Here is a 21,688-nt window from a genome sequence, read left to right as displayed (position 1 = left end):
TGGCAATGTCAAATGAGCATCAACAGAATCTTTTTTATTTTCGCTTTTATGTAAAAAGGTTAAGAACATAGTCTTCAAGGACTAAAACCATGGAAAACATAAAAAAAGGTGCCTCTTTTGACCAACCATACACAGTTACAAACATTCTGAATAGACAACATTTGTCAAGGCTTCAATTAGCTTTTCCTGCTTATCCATATGTACACCCTTGTGAATGCAAAGTAAAGCCAAGATAACCAAGTCAGTCTGCCAGGACTTGTTTGGGTTAGTTTGGATCTTCTGTAGTTGACATTTCTGGAACTATATACTATATCTACAAGAACAACAAACAGTCAGGAAAATATTCCCTTCTTAATTATAATAAAATAATACTAATACAAATACTAAAAAAAACTGTCTTAAGACAGAATGTTCAGTACTGATTGATATGTTGGCACATTTTTTAATGTGGTTATAGTATAATTGCAAGTCTGATATTATGATTGCAGTCAAACCTTGTTTTTTTTTATGCCCCAGTTTTTGTAACATTTAGTTTTTGTTAAAATTTTTGCCTGGGTTTTTGTATACTTTTTTGTTTTTCATACAGTATTATAACAAATAAACCAGTCCATTTGTCCTGTACTGTGTCATTCCATTGAATCAAATGCCCAAACAACGCACCCTTACGTGCTGCTGACTTACTATGCGTACATTTTTTATTGAGTGCGACTGCTAAATAACCTGCCATGTGGTCAAAGAAAGCTGAGCGTACCAGCAATTTCATAAAAGGTGAGAAACACTAGTGACTCCACTTTTTAATTTACAGGATGTACAGGAAGTCTGGATCAACAATAAGTTACATCCATTTAGAATTATTTTGTATTGTCTTCTACATGTAAAACTATAATTATGCTCAATAAAAAATGATTTTTTTTTAATTTTTGAATTAATTGGATTTACATTATTTCTATAGGAAAAATGACCCGTTTTCATGTTTCCATGGAACTTTTTCCAACAAATTAAGAAAAACCACGGTACCACAGTATTATTTTGGTTCTCAGACATTAGACAACTCTTAGTATGCAACAGCGTCAACAGGACAACCTTTTTTTTCCCCACATGTGATACAAATAAAACACAGAGGATGATAGATTTTTGCTTCCTTTTCATCCTGGAGCGCTTTAAATTGGCAAGGTCCTCTGTCAGTCAGTCACACACACACACACACACACACACACACACACACACACACACACACACACACAATGAGACCTGCATCCTTTGAAGTCTCCATCGCTTCCCTCTTAGATGTACCTAATTTCCATTCTCAGGGTGCAAAAATTATTTGTTTGCTAATACATGCAGTGTATGTGTGTTGCAGAGAGAGGAAGGACGTAGAAGGGCTGCACGCACTGACAAGGACAATAAAATAGGAGAAGGAATCAGGCACAAATGCAACAAAAAGGCCTTTGAGGTCTGTGAGCACTTCTCTAACCTTCAGCCCTCCCTTGACAGAACACGCAGAAGCATATTTAATGTGCACAAACAACTGTGTTACAACTACTGCATGCATATCACGCAGCAAGACCAGAAGCGTTGAGTAAAAGTATCAATACTTAATGATTTTTGGCACTTATTACATATTACATCTATTTTTTGTGACCACTAACTCTTCTACTCCTGAACTGCTGCACACATAAAGGTGAAATTTGGCAAGACATCCACCCCTACTGTGTTTGGCCCCACCCTTCGCATTGACTTAACATTGCTCACACAACTGAGCTTAGCTGAATCACCATAAAAATTTGGACTAATCTATGAAGATTGGTTGAAAAATGGGACTGGCATCAACCAAAACCGGAATCTTTTCCGAACTATGTTGATGGCAAACCATAAGAGTTGAGACAAATGTCACTGGAGATCACCCCATGGGTACATAGGTTTGGTTTGCTACACTTTTTGGAGACTCATTTGCATTAAGCCTGAATTAATTATCAATTGTCACTAGATGAATCTTAACTATCAATGAAATCTTACCATTCATGAGCGCATAAGTGAGGATCATGACAGAGTTATTGAAGTATCTGTTCTCTTCTCTGACCACACTAAGCGTTGCTTTCTTCTCCTGCTCTGATGACTCTCGAGATGTGATGCCAGAGGACAGGTAGATGATAACCATGTCTGTGGCTGGCGGAGGACAAAACCGCAAATGTCAGATAAAGCAGTAGACTTTACAGGGAGCTGTTTGCAATGTGAGCAATCCCTAGACTCATTCCCTTACTGGTGCTTTGCTTGCTGAGGCTGCTGGTGTTTCGAAGAAGCTGGAAAGCCCTTTGGAAGCCCGCTGCATGCTGTGTGGTACCATCAGAAGCCTTGATGTTGGAGATGAAGGTGCTCATCTTCCTCTTTGTCTCGCTGGTGGCTGGAGAGAGCAAACTCTTGTAGCACTGGTCCAGGGAGCAGGAGCGAACCATCTCTGCCACTGACAGAATGGAAATCTGGACAGGAACGATGATGGTGTTGTTAAATGAAGGAGAGGGCAAATAGAACACTGACAAAAAGAGAAGTGTCTCAACATGTTTGTGTGTGAAAGCATGAGACTTTTAAAATATGCTTCAGTAAAAGGTTAGCTTCGGTACCTTGTCATGTTCATCTATTGCATTAAGGATAACGAGTGCTGAGTCTCTGGCAATTTGAAGTTGACTTTCTGTCACGGATGCTCCGTGATCCACCATCACAACAATATGTTTAGACTGGGGACGCACTGCAGACACATACACAGGCCTATGGGGGGGAAAACACAAACACATACAGCCAGATCAGATCAATGATAAATGCTCTGTACCCGCTGCTGCAATATTAATCAACTGGGTGAAAACACTTTTAAAGACAAGAAGGCTAAAATCAGTAACACAAAGTCGTTTGTTGAGTTGTTATTTTGTGATCTCAAATAAAATCCTAAAAACAGAACAGGAGTTTAGCTAGACTTGGGCCGGTTATCGGTTTAAAGGTATACCACACTATGAAAAAGTCATGGTTTCAAAACCTCTAAAATAGTCCGTCATACCGTCGGCCACTATGTGGAAATACATAGTCATGTCCTGTGTTATTCCTGCTGTTGGAACTGGGCTTCAATGTGCTGAAACCACGGGCATGAGATGTGATGCCAAAAGTCGGGCAACTTAAACATTGCGGCATAGATAGCACTGACGTTACCTGCCTCATTAGCATCAAGCGGCTCCAGTGTGACAAGATGTGCCCTCGTAGAGTATTGCATCCCGTAGCATGTGGCTTTAGTGTGTATTTCATACAAATGTCATCGTTTAATCGCTTGTAATGTAAACAAACATGTATTGACACTACAAGTTGCATCTTAAAACATATAGTAAATGACAAAATACACTAATATAGCATTATTAAGTGAAGACATTGTATTCACATTAAAGATTCCTTCAAAGGGATGTGCATTTAGTTGATTTACTCTAGTTACACCAGGTTTCCATGTATATGAATGCACAGTAGCTCTAGGTGGCAGAACTCGAAGGCACACGTGTTGTCATTACACCAGTACTGCTACGCTGTTGTCAGTCGACATATTACTCACATGGAGGGTCACCAAATGTGGAGATGTAATTCAGAACGAGACAGAAGCCGAGCATAAGTGGTATAAACCGACAACAAGCAACAACAGTTGCTACCAACAATCACATGATCCAGAAAAGAAAGTGAAACTTGGCGACGCAAGCAAATGAATAAAAAAACAAATACACGGTCTGACAATTCCAAAACACTTGTTGTAAGTTGTGACCTGCACATTCACTACGCTTTGAAATGATAACGTAACATTATAAGTTTGTTTGTTTTTTAACTATTTATGTTGTGAACCTTTTGAGCCACTGATTGAGCCAGTGATTACATTTATGGTCGTGTGACATTAGTCGCAGGATTGGCCACTGCAGAGTGCATTAAGAACTGCATTTTATTCAGTATTAATTTTGAAATAATTCTATTATTGTTTTTGTTATTTATTTTAAATACATACAGTAGTGCCACTTCCATCATGTTCGATTATATTGTTTAAAAATGACTCCTCTTCTTTTCAATAAAGCTATTTCAAAATAACACATTTTAAAGCCGTAATTATAATACCGTGAAACCATGATAATTTTGCACAAATTTATCATACGGCCAGAATCTCATACCGACACATGCCTAGACGTAGCAAAAATTACTTCAATGACCATAGCATCCTTAGCATCACAATATGCATGTAATCATGCCTGTGCCAAGTCAGTACTTCAACTGTCCACCTAGTGAAATATTCCGGTTGTAATCTACTATGAGACTATATTTTTGCAATGTTTATACTATGGTTTAATTTTGTATGTCACTCTTTGTGCATATAGCAGCTGGACGGGGGCTAAGGGAACTCAGAAGCTAGAGGTGGTAAGCTTCAGTGTGTGTGGTCTTTGAGGACAATAACACAGGGTGGACTCTGGGCGTACTCACAAAGCCTCATTCACACTCAAAGCAAGCCAAGGAACGCAATTTCACTCATAGATGTGTGCCAGGTCACTAGTTGAAACAGAACCAAAACCAAAATACATGATTAAAAACTGTACGAGCTAAGTTTTTTTCCCAAGTAAGTGTGAAAAACACATATGAGGAGAGAAGACGGAAATGAAAGGGACATCTTTCAGCGGTCCTCAAATAAAACCCACAACAGTGGAAGTGTGAAATTCCATCGGCCTTAGTGGTACGGAGCCACATTCCTGCCAAGGGCATGTGTGGTCGGGGAGCATGCCGCCAACATGCTGCCTGGGCCCCCCACAGCAACTGGCATAGAGGTGAATGAGTGAAGATGAGAAAGGGGGGTGCGGTTGTTAAAGGTGATGAAGAGAAAGGATACTTGACTGTGAAAAAGAAGGGTGGAGGATGAAGTGAAGATGTCAGGGGGTGGCACAAGGAGGGGCAATTAGGATGGAAAGAATTTAAAGGCGGAAGATAGCGAGAGAGATAGAGAAATAGAGAAATAGATAGAGATAGAGAGATAGAGATAGAGAGAGATGGTGAGATAGAGAGAGATGGAGAGACAGAGATAGAGAGATACAGTAGATAGAGGCTCGTACCACGCACCCTGAGCAAAGAAAAGAATGTTAAAAAGCACCATGATCAACAAAATTTCATGAACATGCTTTGAAAAGGAAGACTGGATGTTGTTGTGTATGAAAACATGTTACCACATATAAAGGCTTTACTGGGGAAAACCTAGGAAAGTTTGTGTTCTACCTGCTGCGATGCTCGTAACTGCCTTTACAGTGGAATTTGTGGGCTGGGAAGAGAGTGAAGATGCCCTCCTCTGAGCTGAAGTACTGCCACTTAATGCCTGGGTTGGACTTGAGGTTGTCTGCCAACACTGCAGAAAGAATACAAGGTAGAATTTTGAGTGTCATGATTCCACTGTAAAAGACACTTACCCATTCAATGTTTATATGGTAAAGACAACAGATGACATTTGCGAGAAGTTGGACATGAACTACATTCAATGTAAATGTAAATGACTTTCCAACACCATGTCAAATGCAAAGTATGGTACCCAGATTCTGGATGCATGTCACTGCTGTGGTTGCAGGCCAAGCTGAGACAACAGGGTTAACTCTACTCTCTGAGCTCAACTATATTTGCTCAGCAGTAACTGAATTTTATTGGGTCACAAAGTCAACAGTATATCCTCACAGAGATCCCATCACAAAGTTAGCAACCTCCTTGCCGCTCGGAGCAACACAACACAACCTTCCACGCAGAAAAGGGGGAGGAATGGTTGAGCACAATTACAGTTTTAGTGCTTGCACCGGGAAAACAAACTAACAATAATAATAATAATAATAATAATTATAATAATGTGAGCATCAAGGAAGGTCTCATTAAAATGCCACAAACCAAGAAGGCAACTGTCAAAAGCGTCCTCCAGTACAATAGTCCAAGCAATTTAAAGCAAAATATTCTTTTAAATTAAGTCTTCAGCCTATTTCAAAGACTCAGATGAGGACAAATCACATTTCCCTTCAACAAATAAAAAAAAACCCTCTTCTTCTGGAATACCAGTACAAAACTACCCGTAACGTACCTGAATGTAACATTGCAAGCAAGGACCATTGCCTGTTTTGACATATTTTCAAAACCATAGTTACTTTTAATAATGTTCTTAGTGTTGCTGTACAGTGGTGATCGACTGTATAAAAATGTCCACAAATCAACTGTGCACTTTTCTCTGTGCTTGAGTAAAATTATACTCTGCATAAATAATAATCCATCAAATAATCCATCTTGGTTTCTTTTTATTCAGATATAACATTGTTGCTGAGGGAAGAGAGCCTCAGTAGTAACGATCATGCTCATATTCATATAAATAATTCACTAACTCACTACTCTCAACTAGTTCACTGATAATACTATTTGAAACACCCAGAAGAAAACAAATCATAGTTCCAGCTTCCATTTAACAATATAAACATCGCCATTACATACAGTACACAAGCTCAACACCTCATTTTTGCACTGTAACTCATGGCAGTCCCTTGTTCATCATTCTTTCCGAGTCAGTCCATTCAACCTTGTATAAACTCAATTGTATGGAAGAAGGGCTCTGTATACTGTACATCTGTCAGGCTACAGTTTCCCAGCCTGCCACCATCCCCAAAACAGATGATGTAGAAATAAAACAGGATCAGACTGACCTCCATTTTAAAGCGACTTGACGATCGACGATTTAAATTATCCTGCCATAACGTATTTATTTATCACAAAAATCATTTTCTTCCGAGTATTGCAGAAGGAATAAATAATAAATAACAAAACGAATCTCATAAGCTCTATTACACGAGCTGTATCACAGAATGTGTCTTGAGAGGTATTAACTTGCTGGTGCTGGTCTACCTAATGAAGTATCTGCTTACCATGGTGGCTTACAATATGAACTCAGTGTTTCCCACAGGACTGTAACCTATTTGCAGCAGTGGTGAATTGTGGGGAGGAATTACATAATCATCAAATTTGCAGAAATGGCCATGACACATTGGCAAAAACTGAGTAAAACACATGAAAACAATTATACTCTTAGCTGATACAACGCTTAACATTCAGCAAATTACAGACCGACTATACTACTTTGTGACACCTCCTGGGGTGGGAACTTGTAATTAGTGATGACCTATGATCCACAAATCAGAGCAATGGTTGAGTATTCAGAAGCATTTCTGCTATCTTCCTGAGCAATCAAAACAACACATGTACACTGCTTTCATTTAGTGTTTTCTCTGCCATCATCCCTCATGGGTTATTGCCTTTCCGCTGCAGCAGCTTATTTAGACTAGGCTGACAAATGGCAGAAAATGAATAAGTTGAGAGAAGGAGGGTCAAGAAGAACTGAGCGTTTGGAACACGGGGAGGGAAGAGGCGTAAGAATAAATAAATTGAGCGTGGTGTGGGAGGCTTATGAGAAAAAGGCAACCCTGCTGATGGTGACAGGCTCTAACTGATTAGCTGAGAGAAGAAAAAATATGAAGCTTTGGCGCAGAAACGCGGTGGCTGAGAAGGAACATACTGTATGTTTCAAAATGTGACAAAAGTGGGTATCACAGGACTGAACGGTTCAATGTGGTCAAATCCCTGCCAGAAAGACTTTTTTTTTTTTTTAAACAAAAGTGGACCATTACCATTTGGAAAAGTCATACAATTTGTAAACCAACCAACATTGTGGTATATATATATATATATATATATATATACACACACACACACATTTATACACACACACACACATACATACATATATACATACATACATATACAGCCCTGATCTAAATCTTAAGACCAGTTGAAAAATTGCCAAAATTTGCATTTTGCACATTTGGATCTTCATGAGGTTTTAAGCAGAAATACAATATGCAAAAGCAAGAAGGGGAGTGAGACAAAAAGCACTTTGAAAAAGTAATTTATTGAAAACAACAATTAAATTGAAAATACAATTAAATACAAAATATCAAAGTGGCCTTTGCATCCTTTCATTTTTCAGTATGTGGCCCTTGCTGGAAAAAGTTTGGACACCCCTGTCATACGGGCAACAATTTTCATAGAAACGACGCCTTTATGCACAAGAAAAGCGGTTGACCGTGTGTGATGTCATCGACTTTTGCTACACTAATAACAACACGGCGGACCGAGACTTGAGGAGTTGTATTGACATAGACAGACAAATTGATGACTTAAGCGGGTTCCAATGTATATACTTCTATATTTCTTATTCCCAATGCACTGTGCTCAACTACCAGCTTCAGCATTCAACCGGCTTTAAATCTCACTTCTCCACATTCACAGCAATACAATCACATACACAAAGAACAGATACTGTAGACCACAGTTGGCTGAAATCAGAATTTCACAGTCTTCAAAGACAAAAGGTGTATTTGATCTGTAGCTGCAAAAAATGATTTCAGATGAAGAGCACAGGACATAAGAGGAAAGCCAAAAGTATTAAAAACATCCACTTTGACATACACAGCTCATTATTTCTATCGAGACTGGTGTCGTCTACATTTCCATATCCCGCACGATTAAAGAAAACACAAGTTGTCGAGAAGGAGGCACACTTCTGCAAGGAAACTATCAGATGTGACTAACAAACCTGAGTTGAGGTCTCGTCCAGGGTTGAAAGCTCGGCTGTTGACAGTGGGTGAGAGTCTGTCGCAGCAGATGGTCTTGGACACATTGGCGTTAAAATTTCCATCAAACCTAAAAGAAGCACAAACAGGCACATCATTTAAGATTTTCTGGAAGACATCCAAACCCATTGGTTGGCAAAGCAGCTCTGGTTTCTTTCTCAGCACCAACAGGTTTACTACTCCAGACTTTTACATCCAATAAAAGTCAACTCACATGCACCTTTGACTTTGTGCTAATGCACATATGTTAGTATTTCAACATCGCTATTGGCATAATAGTAAAAAAAAAAAAAAATCTGTTTGTTATGAAACAAATAAAATTAGGAAAACATCTGGTGAAAAGTTATGCACTGTTTTTTTTTTTATTTAAGCCACATTCATCTGTTGCCCAGACCTCTTATTAAAGGAGGATTTATGACTCCTGAATAACATTTTCCATGGAAAACTGCCCAAAATGTGTTTTTACCCAACAAAACTATGTTCCCAGAAAACATCTGACTAACTAGTGTTGAAGAAAGAGTTCTTTAATCAAATAATTCAAATCATGTTTCAGAAAAGGCCTAACAAAAAGTCTTAAAAAATCCCTTTCGTAGTGCATACAGACACATAAATCTCTTTGTGATGGTTGTGATGTTTAATATGTTTTATTCAACAGATTGTATTTGAATATTTATTATTTTGGCCGGTACAGTACAATCGTGCCTCACGCCCTCACTGTATTTCGGTTTTTCAAAAATTAATTAATTCAGAAATTATTGTGGTTGAATATGGTCTATTATTGGTAAAAAATAATAATTTTAAATCACATTTAAGCAAATTGTACATACTCTTCAAGCATAAAAATGGCAAAAGGAACAAAAATACAAATATAACATGTGATATGTGTAAGTGTAATACAGTAACTGTGACTTGTGTGGGCCTTTAAGAAGCAAGGCATGGGAAGTGACATGTGCGACGTCAGCTGGCTAGAGTTGACTGTTAGCAAACCGACTTAAAATGGCCCAGAACTCCATCAATTCCATGAACACTTTTTCATCCAGTTAACACAAGGATTTGTTTGAGTTGCTTTTACAAAATCATCAATCAAATATTATGAACCACGTACACTTTGAGGTTGGCATTAAAAAGGCGACATAACTTATTAATGCAATGTTAGACAGGCAGACAGTCACAAGCAGGCCACATGATCTAGGACGCCTTCTTGCTGTTCTCCATGTCCAAAAGTGTGCATGAGGGGGAAGGGGCCAAAGAAGCATGGACATGAGGGGACACAGCAGCAGTCATTGGTAAAGATGCCAAGCGGGGTGGTGATCAGTCCATGACCATATGCACACCTACAAGTGTTAAAGAGGTGGCAAAACTGAACTGGATTTCAACCAGGATATCTTAAACACTGTTTCAATAAACCACTCCACACATGGTTAATACTAATTCAGTATGTATAACATTAAATTACAGAAGTGTCCGTTTTACAATTATTTAAATGTGTTTGTTAAAAAAACGCTTTCCAGGACATCTCTGGAATTAAGGGCTAACAAATAGGGGAGGTATGCAGCAGCCTGTTCTGCACTGCACCAAGGCTGCAAGCTTTGATCCTTCCATCGCTTCAGACCGACTCACTCCCCCCCGCCACACCAACCCCCTGGCTTAGCAACACACACATGCACACAAAATGCATGTGCTACACCCTCACTGGCTCCCTCTACTAGCCGACCTAGCCCTGGCCCAGTTTGATTGGCAGGTGCTGTGATGTACAGCATGCTTTTGAACTTCACTCATTTAGTGTCCCATAAGGCCAAAGTCATTACTATTCTCCTTAAATCCAGTTTGCATAGAAGGGGTGGGCAGGAGGTTCAGCAAAATGTGTGCCGGATAAAAAATACATTTGCAGCTGCTTTGAATTCCACATCAAAACCTGTGTGTGCGAAAACGGAAGAGAGGGAGAAAAAGAGAGAGCACTAAGAGGGGGTGCTTCGATTCTGATCGGGAATTTTAATGAAGGCCGAAAAACTAAAATCTATTTTTACCTCACCAGACAAAAGTACTGAAATATTCCACCCATTTTATTTACACAATGTAATTTAACATTGCATTGAATGCTACAAAATCATTCTTGCTTTTGTATGTAAATGGAGATTTTTTTTCATGGGAAAACCTGCATTAATTACCATACCTGCCCAAAAGGGAAATGTTCCATATGCACTGATTAGAAATAAGCCTGAAGAAGTGAAGGATAGTGAGCACCAACAACTGGCTGGCACACATACAGTATTTCAGGATTCAGTGTGACTGTGAGTCACTGTGACTGTTTTCAGGGGACTAAATGGAATTCACAGCAAGAAGGAGAAACAATAGAAATACTAAGGAGAACTTTCACAAAAGAAATTAAGTCAGGTGTCACCGCGTGATAGACAAAGACAGAATGTAGCAGTCATGCTCAGCTGTTGCATTCCCCCTACTGTTTATATAATCCAACAGATTAAACTGTACCCGCACAAGGGACTATCATACGGCATTCAAAATCCCAGGGAGGAAATTTATACTGAGAAGGCCTGCTGTTGTGCAAAATCCAAAGTCATAATGAATGTGAATTTGTAATCCTTCACAACACAGCAGTAGTTGTGTACCATTGAGGAGCTGTGTATGAAAACAGATGAATGCAGTCACGATTAGGGGTGGGGGAAATAATCGATTCTTAGATGCATCACGATGCGGACGTTGACGATTATTAATCGATTTATAAATGTCAATAATCGATGCTGATGGAACAAAAAAACGGAACAAATAGACGGAAAGCGGAAGTGCTGCCCAGACATTTAAAGCGAGCGTCTGGAAGCACGTTGGCTTTTATGTAGTTGAAAGTAAAATGAGCTGGACAATATGCAAGCTTTATCATACAAGCTTAAAATATTTTGGGAACACAACAAATACTGTATTAGAAACCACATAGCACGTTTCCATCCGAACCAGGAGGAAAAACAGCTAGCTAAAGTTGCTGCCAGGTGATCACAAATTTTCCTGCTGTGCAATGGGAAATATGTTGGTAGAAGTAACCTTACAATTATTAAAAGATAATGGAAGTAAATTCATCTGTTTTCGTGTTTATTTTAACTGTGGATCATTACAAATATGGTTTGTTTTAGTAGTACACAGTGAGTAAAAAAATCTATATAGAAAAAAAATTATGCATGAAAAAAATGACAAACTATTATTAATCACAAAAAAGATGCATCGAGATTTATCAATTATCGTTTAATCATCGCATCGCAGGCCTCTGAATTGTAATCGCAGTGAATCGTGAGTTGACCAGAGATTCTCACCCCGAGTAACGATGGGATATCAATATACAGGATGAAACTGACTTGATTTAGGAACATGCACAACTGGAGCTCTGAATCACTGGTATAATATACAACATGGAAAAGTAATCTTTTTGGTCTCATGAGTATTTTTGCTTAAACTTATATTGTTATTACTTGTTATTTGTATTTGTTGGGACCAAAGAGCTTTTATTGCCACATATTAATGAAACAACTGCATTTTGGAAACAAAGACACTAGATCTGCACAGCAAAATAGAAAATGATAAAGCGAAGACAGTAATTGCTGCTTACAACTGATCTGAGTGTTGCACTTGGTGGTCTCTATGTGAAATTATAGCCTGCAAGTTAACTGACACGAATATATTGTGGACCTCCCATTCATTCGCCTCTGAGCTGACCTAACAGAGGCATCCACACACAGCTCACACAGGAGCTGAATATGGAAAGAACGTCACCCCCCCCCCCCCCCCCCACCACCACCACCACCACCACCACCTGTTATTATTTTTCTTTGAAGGTAGGTTAGCTAGGAGAATAACTGACAAATAAATACAAGATATGTTATTCTCACAATTTGACAAAACACAGATAAAAGCTGAGAGAGAGCTCTTTCTACAAATCTAAGGAAGGGAACGCACAAACATTCCATATCTGACAATCCTGCATGAATCTGCAAAAATGAAAGCTCTTAGCCTTTTCCTCCCCTGAGCAAGATGCTTTGAAGTTTATGGATATATCAGTCCCTGCTTCACTTCGCTATGTCCAAACTCCACCACTGGCCTGATGAGAGCCCTCGTATTACTGTTTTGCAGCAGCTATTTTTTCATCCTGACTCTGTGCAAAAATTTCTAAATCTATGGATTAATGACCGGACATGGAGCAAAATAAACATATGCTCATGTCTGTAGAAGCACTGTATGCACCACTGCATATATGTACGGTCATGTATGTCATGTACACGCTTGGCTACAGGTGGCCAGTTGTTACTGAGCCAGAGGGCCTCCCCTCCACGGCACGGAGATGACCTTGCAGTAAGTGAAGTCTGCACTGCAAAGGCAAACATTCAAAGAGCAATAGCTGCTTACGCCAGCTGATAAAGAGCGAGGAAAGTATAAAGAAATGGAGAGAGGGATGAAAGGTGGTGGAGACAGCTGCACCACTGTAGATTGTACTGTATGTGAAAGGAGCCCTCCTTCTTTACTTTGCTTTCTGCCTGCTGAAATCAGCAATTGGTTCACTGCCTTGTGCCAATCCCTATGGGTGAAATTGCAACCAGTATTGTTGTTGTGTACTGTTCAGAAAAAGTTGTCCGAACAATCCACATTTATGAATTTATTTTGGAAATTAATAATGTATCTATCACTAACATGAACTATGCATGCCAGTCAATGGTTGCCAATGCCCAGGTGAAAATAAACATTGCATACATCACCAAGCATGAAATCAACAGCCCTGTGGTTCATTTAACTCTACTGTCTTAATATGCGACTTTTTCCATATTCTAAAACTCTTGGCATTTAAACGGCTCCTCAATTGTGTTGCCGCTGCTACTGTATATTCTTAAAATTCAGAACGAAAGTAGTGTGTGCAGCTGTTCCGTAATCGTACAATGTGACAGACAAAAAAAACATGGAGAGATCTTCAAGTGAGAGAACAAAAAGGTATTGGAGCGATAAGGGAAGCTTATGATATTGATAACAAATAATACTCACTCCATCATAGATGTTGGAATGGAGCAGCAGTCCTGTATTGCAGTGAGTGGAGAGGTCAGGTGGGCAGTGTATGAGGCTTCTACCACCTGTTTGTTCCTGTTCACCACATCCAGGTAGCGGTTAAACTTCTCCCGAATCTTCTTGGCCAGCTGCACGAAAGGGAACACAGTCATGTTACAACCACAACAACCAAGAGCAACTTTTATTTATAAGCTACATGAATATTAACTCATTCAATCCCAGGCATTTTTCAAAATTCAACTTCAGTACCGGACATTTTGGATGATTTTGACTGATTTTTTCAAGGCACACAGAATAGTACGTTCTATGGATATATAAACATGGAACCTACTAAAAGAAAGATTAGGCTCTCGTCTTTTATAAGTTTTCAAAAAGTTTGTTTCTGCCTTTTTCCGTTCTTTAGTATCACCAGGAGAACATAGCTAAGTTTCAGGAAAATATCAGTTCCCAACAAAAAAAGGGAGAAAAACAGCTTTTTGTGAAAAGATACATTTCAAGCATAACACATATTTTGCTGTTGTGACAGCTCAAATATCTAAAACAACTGCACCACAACATAAACAATGCAAAAAAGGGTTGTTTTACATCAAAATAACAATTTATTTACAAACATAACACCATGAACTATTTACAATTTTCACATTTTAAACTAAACTGTGTGTGCACGCGTGTGCGCGTAAAAAATTCTCTACAATGTGCAATCTTTTGCACGCTATACTCCAAGCTCACTCACGTCTTCCGTGCTGTCGAGCATGTTTGGAAATGGTCCATGCCGAGCTCTTCTGCACTTCTGCCACCTAGTGGCCATTTTTATGGCTTTAAAACTGCTCGAAAAGTGACTCTTTTATTGTGCACTTGCATCATCACCTCTTTTTGCCTCTCGCTCAAAAAAAATGTAAAAGAGGTAAAAATATGTCTTTGAGATCGAGCGTTCAGTTAAAAAAAACGTATACATACTTCTTTGGTGTTGATTGAGTTAATATGTACAATATTAAAACACACATACCTTAAATAAATCATCCCTTCATCAAGTTCCCCGTTGTGTTGATACTAGAATGTCAAATTGCAGTCTAAGTGTAGCCCCAGTGGAGTATATATAGTGGCCAGTGTATAATTTGTAGTTTACAAGTTTTACGACACAGTGGTTAACCTCTTTTTACACTTGCATGATAAGAATGTGAAAAAACAGGATGCATTAAGTCGACATGCCCTCAGCAAGCCTCCCTTCCTACTTCATTAAATGCTATGTTTCTGTGTGCAATTCAATCATGAATTGTAGTTTTATTGTAAGGGTTGTGTAAGCAGACTAGACTACAGCAACGGCCTTCTCACTGGGCTCTCTAAACAAGCTGCAGTGCATCCAAAATGCTGCTTCTGGAGTCCTGACTAGTACCAGGAACTACGACCACATTAGCCTCATGCTCAGGTCTCTGCACTGACTTCCTGTCACTCAGAGAATAGACATTAAAACAGCCCTGCTTGTGTACAAGTCTTTTCGTGGTCTTCTGCCAAAGTACATCTCTGACATGCCATATGAACCATCTCAGGAACCTCAGGAAGTGGTCTCCTGTGGGTATCCAAAGTCAGGATAAAATACGGTTTTAACAGTTTCATTTTTATGCTGTTAAAATCTGGAATCGTCTTTTAGAAGATGTGAGACATGCCTCAACTTCGACAATGTTCAAATCCAGACTGAAAACAGTTCTATTTAGCTGTGACAACTGATTTTATCTGCACTCTTTTCTGCACTCAATTCATTATTGCTTGTATGTTTTATGGAATTATTTTATAATGATCTTATGTTTTATGGAATGATTTTATGGAATGTTTTTACAATGATTTCAAAGATCTTTGCCTTCTTTTCTGTAAAGCACTTTGAATTACCTTGTGAATAAATTGTGCTCCATAAATAAACTTGCCTTGCCTTGCCTAAGGGTCAGTTGTGTTTATACTTGTATGATAGTTAGGAATGTTAAAATGTGACTTTAAACATGGTATGCAAGTTGCTAAATGTCATATGGTGGCAACAGTGTTTGACATCTAGTCCATGATGCACGCCGCCTCACGACACAGCTGGGATAGGATCCAGCTAACCCGTTATCCTGATATTTCAATTATATTTAAAATGGAACCTCAGATGTTCCATGACACACATCTTAACACACTGTCTTCATAAGCGAGTACAAATGTTATAAGTTTAACCTCAAAATGTTTGTTATTTAAATGAAAATAGCTTTGCAGCGGTTGATGTCCACCCTGGTTAGCGTGTTTTTCGGTAAACATACGCCAAAATCTTGGCTCAGTTTGCGTACATTTTCCAGTTAGCTTCCAACATGTCATGCATTATTAATACAGTGTGTGTGTTCTTAATGTATTTTTTAAATCACAAAAATGTCCTTGCTAGCATCTTTAGCTTGCTAACAAAATGGCAACCGGAACTAGATGTCAATTAAGTTCGCCCATTTATCATGTAATCAGTGGTTGACTCTCAAAAATTTTAACACAAAACACGTTTTTATAGTATCACATGCATAAAACAATTTTAAATACATATAAATGGTGCATGCTAGGGATAAATGAACATCTATGGTTAATTTTACCTTCATCGAAGACGTGACTGATCCCAGAGACACGATGTGGCAGCAAGATCAACACCTTCCTCTTAAAAACCACTGTCATGTTTTGTCTTAAATTATGTATTGAATTCAACAGTATTTCTCACCTTCTTAATCAAAATGCTGGCTCTTGCAACTTTCTTTTCCTCCATTTTGGGTTATTCACACCAATGAATTCAAGAAATAACTCATGGCAAAACATGTGGTGTCTAACTGCCATATCGTGTCTTTGGGAACAGTCACATCAAGAATCACGTCTTCAATGAAGGTAAAAGTAACCTCAAATGTACATTTATCCCTTCAACTCGTCATTGATATGCATTTAGAATTATTTTCTGCATGTAAAACTACAATTGTAAAACTATAAAAACATGTGTTGTGTTAAATTTGCATTTCTGGAACGGATTCATTGGATTTACATTATCTATTATGGGAAAAATGTATCCTGTATGTTTCGTTTATAGTCAGACCTTCCAGAAAGGATTAATGACGCTAACCAACGTTCCACTGTATTGCAGTTTATTAACCAAGTTACTGAAAACATTTACAAAGACAAAGCAGGGCATAAAAAGGGGTTAAATCCCGCAACTGAATTTAATCTAGTGTGTGAATTAAAAATAACCCTGTTGTAAATTACACTACTGAACGTCCACAGTAACTAGAGCCCTTTGTTCATGTCTCTTAATGACCAGTGCCAACAAAAGTGAGGTGATTCCAAAGAGGAACAGGAAACTGCACTGTGACCCACCGACTGCTTGCACACCTAATCAGACCACCATTAAATTATGTTAGGGATTTAAAAGGCCCACAATTACTTCTACTATACTACACAAAGACAACACACAGTTCCTGGGATGTGCACTCATGGACAATAAAGTCAACACAAAAATGTGTTATACTAACAGACAATACTGTCTGTACTTGGCAACATGGCAATTAGTGGTAATGAAGTTGCTATAAAAAAAAATAAAAATGGGCCAGTGTTCAGCTGGGGAGTGTTTGCATTGATAGGGGGAGGGAAAGACTGGTATAGAGAGTAAACTTGACTTTTAACAGACTGACTTAAGAGAAACCAGAAACTTTGAGCATGCAAGTTTGAGCTTGGGTTACAATTTGCCTCAGTGCAGACAAAGAAACCCATTCCAATCTGCACTCTACATTTTAACCAAACACAGAGCTCCACTCTCATCACCCTGACGAACCCGACCAGCGTGCAAGGATTGCGACACCCAGGGTTCGCTGCAGCCGCGCACTAGTGTGGGGTGCGGGGTACACTGAAGTCTCATGCTGAGGATTTTTATGACTGCCAGACAGCTCTGAACCACAGCCACTGGCAGCAGTCCTTATGGCGACACTGACTTTTATTTTGGATTGCAAGGTTGAGGTTAATACAGAGATGAGCGGGGCTGCGACAATAACCTAATATTTCATATTGACAAATCTACAAGTATAGTTTGTCAAACATAACTTCGAGTCGTTCTTACTTCCCTGTGTGCACAAACTACAGTTAAATATATATTTAAAATATAATAGATATAAAAAATGTGTAAATATCAGTCTTGAGAAGCAGGAAGTTATCGGTATCCATATCAGCTTGAAAAAATATATATTGTGCATCCTTAATTGACATTACAAGAAATAGAAACGCCATGGTTGGTTTAAGTTTTTGTGCTTGTGTCAATGCACAGGTGTGTACAACACCAGTACAAAAGTGTATTTTAAATGAGCTACTAGACTTACTGCCTTTTCAGAGTACAATGTCTCCAATAGGCATAAGTAAATGTACTGGTGCTTTCCAGCATTTACGAACAATTGAGACATATTGTACACATTGAAAGGTTTCATAATGCAGTGTTTCCCATGCATTCATTTATTTGTGGCAGCCAACCTTTTTTGGCACTGCCTGTTCACCCTCCAGGGGTGGGGGATATAATGGATTCTTAGATGCATTGCGATGCGGACATTGGTGATTACTAATCAATTTATAAATGTCAATAATCGATGCTGACGGAACAAAAAAGAGGAACAAAAAGACGGAAAGCGGAAGTGCCGCCCGGACTGTTTATCGTGATGCACCTAAGTGGAAGACGCTACCAAAATGGCTGAGCGTAAACTCCGACCCGCACCCCTGGATTTAAATCAAGCATCTGGAAGCACTTCGGCTTTCATGTAGTTGAAGGTAAAAATTAGCTGGACAAGAGCCAGGCAATATGCAGGCTTTGTCATACAAGTTTAAAATATTTTGAGAACACGACAAACATTAGAAACCACACAGCACGTTTCCACCTGAACCAGGAGGAAAAAGGATCTGTTTATAATCTGTTTATAATCTGATGTGTTTATTTTATTTGTGGATCATTACAAATACGCTTTGTTTTAGTACTACACAGTGGGTAAAAATAAATAATATGTAGAAAAAAATTATGCATGAAAAAACTGACAAACTATTGATCACAAAAAAGATGCACTGAGATGGATCGATTATCTTTTTTCATCGCATCGCAGGCCTCTGAAATATAATCGTAATGAATGGAGAGGTGGCCAAAGATTCCAGGCCCCATCGTCCTCACTCACATACAGTAACTGTATATTAAACCATATGAAAGAGGAAAGTGTGATGCTTAGGCTGCTGCTCCCGCGACCTGACTCCAGATAAGCGGAAGAGACCGGATGGATGCTTTGAGCACATTTGAGCACCAATATGACACCAGAACAACAAAGACATATAATTAGCATTTTTGTATCGGTGATCCAACTGATGCACTGGAAACATAGACTGCACATAGCTTTACTTGGTATAGGTGTTCCTGTGAAGAAGCCAAAAAACACAACAGTGAATTGTGTCTGAACAGATTTGCCAAGTACTAACTGTGTGAAATACAGACCAGCATAAAAATCTAACTTGCAGCCAGCAGTTTTATGTTCATAATATCCACGCTGGCAGCGTATATCAAGGAAGCAAAATAGACTCATAAAAACTAAAAGTGCCAAAGACAGAGTGGGGACAAATGTGTGTATATCGGCACACATTTGTATTGACACACATTTGGAAGTTATTTTCCAGGGAAATACTTAGAAGCCAGAGTTTCATCTGTGTTACTCTCTCCTACTATACCTACCGTACATCTACTCGTAATTTTGGCCCAAGTATACAAGCCAAATATGTGAGAGATGCTATCCAAGTTAGCGACCTCTGACTACAAAAATGGTATGGAAAGAATATAAGACTACTTGAGTGAGATAGCGAAGGTATTTTTCCCCTCTTATTCAATCTGCCCCACTGAGGACATGTGAGTTGTTGGTGTAGGGCCTGATGCTTATTTACTGTACACACAGTAAAGCGACATTTTCTCAGAGAGAATACTTTTTTAACTGGGGGTTTGTAGCAACACAAAGGTCTCTGCACCTGTGTGAGCTCAGTGCACATGTGCACGATGAGCTTGTGAGCTTTGTACAAAATCTTACAACAACAAGCAATGATTAAAAAAAAGTATTAAGGGCAAAAATCAAACGAACAAAAGTGTAAAATTACAAGAAATAAATTTCTAATTAAACGTGTGATGGCGGAGGACACAAAGGGTAATGATTCTTATTGGATTTCCAAAGTTCCTGTACTTCGTCAATATTATCTCTAAAGCAGAAATTGTGTGCGAATTTTGCAAACAGCCCATCAACAGCGACTTCCACTGCAAATCATTTTACAGGATGCAATCACAGTTAATATCAAAGCAACTCAATAAAACTATGATATTGGTTTGGTAATGGTTTACTTTTATTTGAAAATGCATACAAGTTACAATGGAATACATCACATAGTTCAATTCGCAGTTCCACATATCCAAAAGGAGTAGGAAGAAGCAAGGCTAATTTAATCCTACCCCTCTCCCATGTCATATTTTTTGTTTGTAGTTTTTGTGTCCTTCTTTCCTACCAATATACAGGGTTAAATCATCTATCAAGAAAAGATCAAATGTTATCCCAGATCCACACATGATCATCCCTAGACCTAAATAATGTATTACAACCATTGAATTTCCATTTCGCCTACGACTAACAATTTCAAAATATAAACATAAAAATAAAAATATAAAATTATATAATATATAAATATGAAATTTCACTAAAGACAAATCCAAGATCCTTCTCGGTTGTCAGTCCATGAAACTTTACATCGTTTGAAAAAAATCTTGTTTTAATTTTTTTGACGGAATTAGTTTGTTTCACAAATGTATGAAAAAACTGCATAGCACAAAAAGGACGTTTTATTGCCATTTTAATTATATTTTTCAAAGTGTCATTCTTGATGGAGACGTAAATTCCTTTTATGTATTGCAGTTACACTTTTCAACCAGTAATCCGGTGCTGAAGACTCTGCCCGGAGCATCTTTCCATGATGGGTCTAACATAACATAAATGTGTGTGAAAAGAAGCATGCTGTATAGAAATGAACCAGGTTTGTTTTTAATAGAGAAATAGCATGGCTACCAAGCTAATTTGAACTGGCATTGAATGTGTAAATATGTACCACCTGAGGGACATCATATATATTTCACACATACACAGTTACAAGTGGATGTACTCTCTGACACACACACACACACACACACAAACACACACACACACACACACACACTCAGCAGTCACAAGAGAAAAGCAAACATCTACCTCACTGTTCTTCCTTGTGGCTGTTTACCAGTCTGGTTCTTACTGTCACTCATCCATGGCCTTCGCATGCACAAGTGGAAACACACAGCCACACATATTCATATTTGGGTACTCTGAAAATGCAGGCACAGTTTTACCCATTCACACTTCAGTGTTGAATGTGAGTTTATCATTGTCTACAGCAGTGGTTCCCAAACTTTTCACAGTTGCGTACCTCTTCAAACATCTAACTGGAAGTCATGTACCCCCTACTCCTGCATACTTAAAAAACATAAACCACACAATGAAACATCTTTGATATATTATTAAACATATTCTATATTGTGACATTATATAAAAAAATCCTGTGTCTTATTTTTAACTGCACGCACAGGCTGCTAATTTAAAAATGGAGAGGGTTTTAGAGGGGTAAGATATCTCCTGGCAGGTTTGGCTTCTGTTTTGTGAATTTATTTGTATTTGTATATGTATTGAGTATTTAAGTGGTGACAAGCTATTGTAAGCTGTTATCTTTACGCTGTTTTGCTGTGCTTTGGTCTGCCACCGCTTCGAAATTAGCAGTACAATGCAACTAATTACACGTAAACGTAATAGTTATAAATAATTATGAAAACAAAGGCACATAAAACAAGGCTCGATACAAGGCTTATTACT

At 38.5% G+C, this 21,688-nt stretch overlaps 1 protein-coding gene across 1 annotated transcript in view; it reads right to left on the bottom strand.

The window, feature by feature from the left end:
* The window catches only part of cachd1 (cache domain containing 1), a 78,991-nt gene that overhangs the window by 21,946 nt on the left and 35,357 nt on the right, over positions 1-21,688 (bottom strand). Inside the window, exons 3-8 of the mRNA XM_054789213.1 lie at positions 13,734-13,882; positions 8,663-8,769; positions 5,269-5,395; positions 2,619-2,763; positions 2,261-2,477; positions 2,017-2,166 (exon numbers count right to left, since the gene is read on the bottom strand). Of these exons, the coding sequence (XP_054645188.1) occupies positions 2,017-2,166; positions 2,261-2,477; positions 2,619-2,763; positions 5,269-5,395; positions 8,663-8,769; positions 13,734-13,882 (895 nt within the window). The remainder of the gene's footprint in view (positions 1-2,016; positions 2,167-2,260; positions 2,478-2,618; positions 2,764-5,268; positions 5,396-8,662; positions 8,770-13,733; positions 13,883-21,688) is intronic.

The sequence above is a fragment of the Dunckerocampus dactyliophorus genome, chromosome 10 (assembly GCF_027744805.1).
Source record: "Dunckerocampus dactyliophorus isolate RoL2022-P2 chromosome 10, RoL_Ddac_1.1, whole genome shotgun sequence".
Taxonomy (NCBI): domain Eukaryota; kingdom Metazoa; phylum Chordata; class Actinopteri; order Syngnathiformes; family Syngnathidae; genus Dunckerocampus; species Dunckerocampus dactyliophorus.
This window is presented reverse-complemented; position numbering and strand designations above follow the sequence as displayed.